Here is a 9,511-nt window from a genome sequence, read left to right as displayed (position 1 = left end):
AGTACCCCTGAGCTACTGGGAAAGGTTCTTGTCCTCCTAGGTCAGCCAACCCCCACTGATTTCCCTCCTGCTGCCATGGGGCCTCTGTTTTCTCCTCTGAGGTGAGCTAATGGGGGAAGAGGGGCTGGGGCACAGCTTCCCAGTGAGGCTGGAGCCAGGAGCATAGGCTGCCACAAATCCATTCTGGCTTTGCTTGAACGCTCAGCCCAAACTCTTGTTGCCCTGATTATTTCATTTAAGCCATTTTTGGTCTGTAGGATGTTCCCTCTCCCAGTCCGCTCTGCCAGTCCCTGCTCCCACCCCACAACCCATGCATTCGAGCCCCATCCCTGGGTGTGAGTCCCAACAAAGGCAGGCCCCAGGGGACCAGCAGCCACCAAATCCAAGAAAGGGCTTTCTGAGAGCGGCTGGCGGAGCCCTTGTGAGATGGAGAGGGTCCAGAAATCCAGAGACCCTCACTGGCATCTGGGGTCCCCCGAGAACCTGCTCCCACTGGAAGAAGAGAGAGGGGCGTCGTCTTAGCCACCTCCCTGCTCCCCCGTCCTCTTTTTTCCCCAGGCTGCGGGAGGCAAAGGGTTAAATCCCATAGAGCTGATGCTCTGACTCCAGGCTAGAGGGGCCCGGGAAGCTGGGGTCACTTCCTGCTCCGTCCCAGTCACCCTGAACTGGTCCCCGGGTCCTCAGCCTGGGATCACCCCTTGAGAAGGACCCCAGAGTCCTCGGCATCTAGCCCGCCCCCCAAGGCAGGGCATTCAAGGGGTTAAGTCCCCTGGGGCTGGATTCTGCCTTCCGGCCTTTCCCAGACCCTAGAGCCGTGAGTTGGGGACGCCTGGGTTCCTGGGGGGTGGCCCGGAGGGCCCGGGACGGCCGCCGGGGAACAATGGGGCGCGGGAGGCGGGGCCGGGCCCGGGCCTGAGCCCCCTTCCCCGCCCCGGGGCCGCAGGGGTAGGGATGGGGGCCGGGCAGGGGCCGCCGAGTGCCGGGAGGATTCTGGGAAGAGCGCGAGGGTCTGGCTGTGGGGGAGGGGAGGGCGTGAGCATTCTGGGAAGAGGGAATTCGGCCGGACGGGCCGGGGGCCGGGGCGCCGCGGGAGCCGGGAACGCTGGGTGCCCTGGGGGCGCGGGAGGGCGAGGAAGCCGGGCTCGGGATTGGGAGCCGGAAAGAGGGTCGCGGGGACCAGCTGGAGCAGAAATCCAGGGTTTAGGCTGGTGCAGGCGTAGGGGGCGGCCAGGGGCCAGGGTGGCTGCATTCCCGCTGCTGCCTCCATGTCAGGGTCACCCTGGGCCGCTCTCCACACCTCTCTGTGAGGCAGCCGCCTCCTTCCCTCCGTCCGTCTGCAGTGGGGCTGGCCGAGGTCCGGTGCTCTCAGGCCTGGGCCTGGGTCGGCTGCAAGCACTTCTCGCTTCCCTGGCTCTCCCCGCTCTCATCTCCCTGTCCGCCTTGTCATTAACTCTTTTCCTTCTACTCTGGCCCGCTCAGTTGGAATTTCTCAGATAATGAAGGTACTAAGCTCTTACCTGTGCTCAGCAAACACAGGAGGCCTCTTCAAAATAGTCAGGAAGCCCCCAGCTTGGCAGAGGTCCCTGGTTCCACCTCCCCAAAGACACTTACAGATGGGGGAGGGGGGATTCTCATAGCCTAAGGAGCTGCAGAGATGAAGAAATTAATTTACTTCCTAAAATCTAACTCCTGTGTCTCCTACTGCGATTTGGCAGAGTTCAGCTAGCTTCAGCTTCACTTTGGTTACCTCCCAGCAGCCTCCTCATAAGTCTTTGCCATAGGTCCTTGCACTACTGCCACCATGCACACAGTGCCCATCCCACATGGCCACCCAAAACCCACGCCCTCCCCAGGGACTCTCTTAAGGGCCTAAACATTGTGGGAAGTTCTCCTAGCATTTAGCCCCTGTGGTCCTGTTCCCTTATCCTGCAATCATATCACCCTTTTTGCAGCTGGCTATGTTTTACCAGGAGGCCACTCTGAACTCCTGTTCCTTTGCTGCTGTCTCCTTGCAAACTGATTTTTAAAAGCATTGGACCAAACAGGTTTTCCAGGAGCAAGGGGCATCTCATTTATTCATCTTTCATTCATTTAACAAAATTTATTGCGCACCTGTTATGTGTTAGGCATGGGCTATAGCAGCAAAAGAGAACCAAGGGAATAGAAGAAGGGGGACCAGGATGGGAGTGAAAAGGAAGGCTTCCATGGGGAGTTTTGAGTTCATAGACGCAGATTGTCAGGCCCAGTCACTGGATCCAACCCCTCCTTTTACAGCCAAGGAAACCTCTCAGTCCCAGGAATTTCTCCATCCCATTCTCATGGCCAGCAGGCTCTGTCTGAGCTTACCTCACCACTCGTCTCCTGCCCGCAGCCCACGTTTATGAGTTTCACATGACTCCCAAGGTCATCTCCCTCTCTCAGAGGCCGAGGGAAGCCAGACAGAACATTGCACTTCTGCTCTAGCTCTGCCACTTCCAGCCTATGACCTTGGAGAAATCTCCCTGGGCGTTGATTTCCTAATCTGTAAAATGGACAACCTAATTCCTGGGTCTCCTCAAAGGATTGTGGGGAGGACTGGGTGAGATAATGACACCACAGCTGGCACTGTGTCAGCTGCTGGGTGGTCCCCACACACTTGTCCCTTCTCTCTTTTCCATTTCCCTCTCAGGGTAGTTCCTGCAGAAGCCCCTGATGGCTTTAAACTGTGTCGTCCCCCCCCCCCCCCCCCCCCCCCCCCCCGCCACCTCTGACTTGACCTTCTTTCTATGCTTGGATAACGGGAAAGCTAAAGAGCCCCAGTCCTTTTGAAGGGCCCCTGTCCCCTCAGGGAAATCGGCGTGGTTTCTTTTTTTTAACTCTTTAAGTGTTCCAGGTAGGCTCAGTTCTCTGTGGGGCTCATAAGGAAAGTTTATTGGCCCCAATTAGCAGCCCCATTAAGGAGGAAAATTAGAGTCTTAATGAGCTTCCTCTGATTAGCAAAATAACAGGTTTCCCAGCCTCTGGGCATCAGAGGGGTAGGAAGAAAGCCTCTTTCTCCTGTGGGTGTCAGATACCTTTCCAGCCCCCAGTCTGGGTTCAAAGGGTTATGACTGATGAGCTTTTAATTACACTCTTAAATGCATCTACTTGCTTAGTCGTAATCTTAAGATCTGGAGCAGGTATCAGGCCTGCAGGGGGGGTAGGGGGACCAAGTGAGAACTGATGCCCAGAAAAACGGGGAGGTAGGAAACTGAAGTTCACATAAGGAGGAATAACGGCTGGGGGACGGGCAGGTGGGGGAGTGGGGCTCCAGGAGTAAAGAAATGTGGGAGATCAGCTCCCATTGTGTGCTCATCTCTCTCCTCCCCCAGGGTCCCTGGATCACCAGGCAGTCCTGAGCTCTGGGATGGAGCCTGAAGCAGCATTGTGGGGCCCAGATCTGCAGGGTCCTGAACAGAGCCCCAACGATGCTGACAGAGGTGAGGGGCACAAGAAGGGACTGCAGTCCTGACAAGACAGTGGCCCCAGTTCAGGGAGGGGCCCAGACTCTGCGGGAAACCCAGGGGAGGGAAGAGAGGCCCGACCCTCTGTTCTGAAAGGAGATGGGGGCTGGAGACTCCCTTTCTCTCTATAGGTGCCGAGAGTGGGAACGAAGAGGAGAGCCCTCAGCAGGAAAGTTCTGGGGAGGAGATCATCTTGGGAGATCCAGCTCAGAGTCCAGAATTCAAGGACCCACCAGAGATGCCCCTTGAGAGACCCTCCCAGGATCCCTCAGTCCCCCAGGACCCCCCAACCCCACTGGGTCACCCCAACCCCTTGGACCACCAGACTCCTCTGGACACCCCCATCCCCGAGGTAGTGCCAGCCCCGTCTGACTGGACCAAGGCCTGTGAGGCCAGTTGGCAGTGGGGGACTCTGACCACGTGGAACAGCCCTCCGGTGGTCCCGGCCAATGAGCCTAGCCTGCGGGAGCTGGTGCAAGGCCGCCCCTCCGGGGCTGAGAAGCCCTATATCTGCAACGAGTGCGGCAAGAGCTTCAGCCAGTGGTCCAAGCTGCTGCGGCACCAGCGCATCCACACGGGCGAGCGGCCCAACACCTGCTCCGAGTGCGGCAAGAGCTTCACGCAGAGCTCGCACCTGGTGCAGCACCAGCGCACACACACCGGCGAGAAGCCCTACAAGTGCCCCGACTGCGGGAAGTGCTTCAGCTGGAGCTCCAACCTGGTGCAGCACCAGCGCACGCACACGGGCGAGAAGCCCTACAAGTGCACGGAGTGCGAGAAGGCCTTCACCCAGAGCACCAACCTCATCAAGCACCAGCGCTCCCACACGGGCGAGAAGCCCTACAAGTGCGGCGAGTGCCGGCGGGCTTTCTACCGCAGCTCGGACCTCATCCAGCACCAGGCCACCCACACAGGCGAGAAGCCCTACAAGTGCCCCGAGTGCGGCAAGCGCTTCGGCCAGAACCACAACCTCCTCAAGCACCAGAAGATCCACGCCGGTGAGAAGCCCTACCGCTGCACCGAGTGCGGCAAGAGCTTCATCCAGAGCTCCGAGCTGACCCAGCACCAGCGCACGCACACGGGTGAGAAGCCCTACGAGTGCCTCGAGTGCGGCAAGAGCTTTGGCCACAGCTCCACCCTCATCAAGCACCAGCGGACTCACCTGCGCGAGGACCCCTTCAAGTGTCCGGTGTGCGGCAAGACCTTCACGCTGAGCGCCACGCTGCTGCGGCACCAGCGCACGCACACGGGAGAGCGGCCCTACAAGTGCCCGGAGTGCGGCAAGAGCTTCAGCGTCAGCTCCAACCTCATCAACCACCAGCGCATCCACCGCGGCGAGCGGCCCTACATCTGTGCCGACTGCGGCAAGAGCTTCATCATGAGCTCCACCCTCATCCGCCACCAGCGCATCCACACCGGCGAGAAGCCCTACAAGTGCTCCGACTGTGGCAAGAGCTTCATCCGCAGCTCCCACCTCATCCAGCACCGACGCACCCACACAGGCGAGAAGCCCTACAAGTGCCCCGAGTGTGGCAAGAGCTTCAGCCAGAGCTCGAACCTCATCACGCATGTGCGCACCCACATGGATGAGAACCTCTTCGTGTGCTCCGACTGCGGGAAGGCCTTCCTGGAGGCGCACGAGCTGGAGCAGCATCGGGTGATCCACGAAAGGGGGAAGACTCCAGCTCGAAGAGCTCAGGGCGACAGCCTGCTGGGGCTTGGGGACCCCGCCCTGCTGACCCCACCCCCAGGAGCCAAACCACACAAGTGTCTCGTCTGCGGAAAAGGATTCAATGATGAGGGCATTTTCATGCAGCATCAGAGGATCCATATTGGAGAAAACCCCTATAAAAATTCAGATGGCCTCATCGCACACCCAGCCCCCAAACCTCCTCAGTTGCGACCCCCCAGGCTCCCTTTTGGAGGGAATTCCTATCCAGGTGCTGCAGAGGGCAGAGCTGACCCCCCAGGCCAGCCCTTTAAAATGCCTGAGGGGCAGGAGAGCTTCAGCCAAAGGCTGGGGCTGCTCTCCTCCAAGTCCTACATTTGTTCCCACTGTGGAGAAAGCTTTCTGGATCGTGCTGTGCTCCTTCAACATCAGCTCACACACGGCAACGAAAAGCCCTTTCTCTTTCCTGATTATAGGATTGGCCTAGGGGAAGGGGCAGGGCCCAGTCCCTTCCTAAGTGGAAAGCCCTTTAAATGCCCTGAATGCAAAAAAAGCTTTGGCCTCAGCTCTGAGCTGCTGCTGCACCAGAAAGTCCATGCAGGTGGGAAACCCCAGAAGAGTCCAGAGCTGGGGAAGAGCTCTTCTGTCCTCCTGGAGCATCTCAGGAGCCCCCTGGGGGCCAGACCCTACAGCTGCTCAGATTGTGGGGCCTCCTTCCTGGATCGCCTGGCCCTCATCCGGCACCAGGAGACCCACACCCAAGAAAAGTCCCCCAGACCCAAGGACCCCCTTCCAGAGCCAGCCACCCTGTCCACAAGCCAGGAAGGTGAGGGAGAGGCCCCCACTCCCACTGGGAGCAGCAGCCATGGGGATGGGGAAAATCCCAAAACGCTCTTGGAGGAAAAGCCCTATTTATGCCCCGAGTGTGGAGACAGCTTCACAGAAGTCGCAGCCCTCCTCCTCCATAGGAGCTGCCACCCAGGGGTCTCCCTGTGAAATGGGTCTGGAGACCAGGGGCCTCTCTCTCTTGAGAGGAACACTGGATCTCCCCAAAAATTATGTGGGGAAAGGAGGAAAACCCTATCAGATTGTAGAGAAGCAGAGGATAAAGAACCCTGGGTAAAAATAGTGCTTTTACATCAGTGATGAGAAACCCTATAAAATTGTTGGTGGGAACCACTTATAAGGCAGTAGAGAAAAACTCTTGGGTTAGAAACCCTATAAATATGTAGGAAAAAAAAAGCCCTTTAAGTCTGTAGCAGAAAAACCCTATAAATCATAGTGGATAAAAGCCCTGTTAATTGTAGGAAGAGGTCCCAATATGTCTCTAGACACCCCTATAAAACTGTATTGAAATCCTTATGAACCTCTAGGGTTGGGGAAGTGCAGGGAATACAATAATGGCATTGACTTGGGAGGCGTGACCCTCAGAAGGTATAGAAGAACCTCCCGTGAACTTGTTCCACATGTTCTCCCACTGGAGTACGGGAGGGAACCTTTCTCCCAGAAGCCTTGGACAATTACACTTGAGGAAAATGCTCAGCTGGGGAATAGTGTGGGGTTTGGGTGGAACTGGAAAAGGAAGAAAACAGAGAGGAGGAAAACAAGCGATGAGGAGCCCACAGACCCACAGAGGAGAAACAACCCAGGAACTAGGGAGAGAAAGCTCCTTGCACTGGGGCTTCCTCGGGGTATGGGCCCAATCATAGATGAATTGCGTGTGTTAGAGACCCATGGAATTCCTTATCGGAAAGAACCCAAAAATGGGGAAGAAGAAAAATGATGTCAAGCCTTTTTAAAGGCTAAAGTTTAGGGTGCATAAAAACTTTCAGTGTAAGAGTACTGGGAAACCACCACAAAAATTAGGGGGACGAGGGGGGGGATTTCTGTTAGAGTGCTTTGAGGGAAGCAAACCAAGGTGGAGAAACTGTTCATAAAGAACCTAGCACCTCCAGGCTGCCCTGTTTCCGGGAGCTTGTTAAACTGCAAGTGCAAGCAGATCCCAGCTCAGGCCTTCAGGGTTCTCCCCCGCCAGGCAGGACGACCCTACCCCAGCCCAGCTGGGGGCTTCTATGCTGACAGGCCTCCCAGGGATGGAGGGTCCCTCCTGCCACATTCTCAGGTCTCACTGTCAGGAGGGTTCTCCTGAACTCAAACTGCCACCAGTCTTGCTGCAGTGGCTGCCAATTTCCTTGAATTCTGTCCTCGGTTGGAGAGGGAGAACCGCTGCTAGTGACCTCCAAAGAGTAAAGCCCTTCAGAGACTCAAGGGCTGTGTGTGGTTAAATCCTCCCTAGACTTCTCTTCTCCAAGTCAATGACAGCCATGTGTGGGTTCTCTGTGGCAATGAGGGACAGCAAGTTGACAGACTAGAGAGCTTTGATTAGCCAGCAACCTGCTTTTAGACCTCACTTTCATCTGAGCTGTTAGCAAGGCTGCTGGCAGGATGAGCCAGCCTGCACATAGTGGGTGGTGTCCAAACACCCCAGACTGGACCGTATACTGAAGAGTAAATTGAGGCCTAACCACCTTCCTCACTCTGACTGTCTTACCTGGAGCCCTCTGAGGTGGTGATGACCCAGCCTGATCGTGGTCTTGGAAAGGGACAGATTCCACCCACTTGGCTCCTCTCCTCCTTTGCCAGAAACCTTCAGAGGGAAACGGAAGGATGAGAAACTCACTCCCTGGCCAGGCTCATATGTCCTCACACACCACACAGTTACACACTTCCATTAACCCAGCCAAACCTACGAACATGACCAGGTGTGTGTGGCAGGGGAAAGAGACTGTTGCTCTCTAAAATGGTTGAAGAGAGAAAATGGAAACATCTGTAACAAGAATCCCACCCCTTAACCCTGAAGACTCTTAAAGGAGAGGACTCCATCCAGTGCTGGGTCTGAAGGAAATGCCCACTGACCCCACACTGGCCCCAGTAATGCACTGTGGTCCTGGAGTGAGAGAACTGAGATGCTAGATGAGGTGGCTCTTCAGGAATCGCATCCCTGGAGATGGTGACTCAGATTCCTATAAAGCTATGGAAGAGACCTCTAATTCCATTACCTAAAAGTTCAGAAGGTGCAAGTTCTTCAGCCTTCATCTACCCTGCCCCTAAAGGGATGACCCTCAAATTCAAAGCATCAAAAATCTAGAATATTTTAGGAGAAACCCAGGCCTGCTGGGGAGAAGGAAAAGGCAGGCCTCATATGATTGTGGGGGGATGCTGTTAACATCTGCATAAAGCCCCACCCTACCCAAGAGCCAGGTCGGAAAGCACTACTGAGAGGGGAGAAGGAGCCTGCCTGCTGATTCTCTACTGACAGAAGCGTCAACAAAGGGGGTGTCCCAATGAGACTGAGGAAGAAGAGACAATCCTCCAAGTCAAAGCAGATTTTTCCCCTCTAAGATGGTAGCAGAAAGAAACTTCAGTTGTAGAGACAAACCCCTTGTAAAGCTAGAAGCAGATCCCCTCAGAAACAGGTCTGAGGAATCTGTCTCTAGAAAAGAGTCCTAGGGAGCAGCCTCTGGGGCTCCGGGGCCATTCCAGGGGGAGGTGGTCACTGTGGTCAAAGGCCGACTGTAGGCCTATTGAGGACTAGGGTGTAGCATACGTAGTAGGATGCTCGCATGTTGTAGGGATGGGTGAGGGCCAGGGGTCTCAGCTCTGGTACTGAATGGATCGATGTGGACACGATTAATTGGGGTCTGGGGTTTCATAGCAGGAAAGGAGCAGAGTTGGAGACTCTGGGGTGTGACCTGTTCTCTGTGCCCACCTCCCCAGACTCCTTTAACCAGGTGCTTCCCTCCCAGAGTGGGCTACTTGGGAAGAACTAAGCAGGAAGCTGGCTGGGCGGAGGTGGCAGTGTCGAGTCCCTCTGACCAGCTCAGGCAAAGGCCCTTGCCCTTGCAGCACTTGCCCACCAAAACTGAGTCTAGAAGGTATGGTGTAGCCAAACTCTCGTCCAACTCCGTGCAGGCCTGACTTTTCAGAATTCCCAACAGACAGGGTCACAGAGTCATGGTGAAAGCAGAGGAAAGAGTAGAAACTGATCTGAGCTTAGGGTGAAACTTGAAACTGCAGTGAATATGGAGGTCAGATGGGAACTCGAAAGAACTGGGCATGAATCCTGAATGGTGGGGAAACTTGAAACCATCACAACCAAGAGGTGGGGTTCCATGACACCCGCCCCTGAGGTGAGCAGCCCCCAGACTCCTTTGCCCCCGATTAGGGAAGCCCCACTCACCTGACTTGTTTCCCCTGGAGTGAGGAGAGGCCCCACTTTTGAGTGTTGTGTGTCAATAACAGTGTTGTGTCACTGGTGGTCATGTTGATTAGTTGAAGAGAATAAAGGGAATAAGATTTC

At 55.8% G+C, this 9,511-nt stretch overlaps 1 protein-coding gene across 1 annotated transcript; it reads left to right on the top strand.

Annotated features, from left to right (window-relative positions):
• Nucleotides 1-652: 652 nt before the first annotated feature.
• ZNF629 (zinc finger protein 629) lies at nucleotides 653-9,511 on the top strand. Its single transcript, XM_014794516.2, has 3 exons — nucleotides 653-814; nucleotides 3,351-3,458; nucleotides 3,614-9,511. Exons 2-3 carry the CDS (start codon nucleotides 3,386-3,388, stop codon nucleotides 6,145-6,147), a joined length of 2,607 nt encoding a protein of 868 aa, XP_014650002.1. The 5' UTR covers nucleotides 653-814; nucleotides 3,351-3,385; the 3' UTR covers nucleotides 6,148-9,511.

Source organism: Ceratotherium simum, chromosome 26, assembly GCF_057802395.1.
Source record: "Ceratotherium simum simum isolate JZ-2026a chromosome 26, ASM5780239v1, whole genome shotgun sequence".
NCBI lineage: Eukaryota > Metazoa > Chordata > Mammalia > Perissodactyla > Rhinocerotidae > Ceratotherium > Ceratotherium simum.
This window is presented reverse-complemented; position numbering and strand designations above follow the sequence as displayed.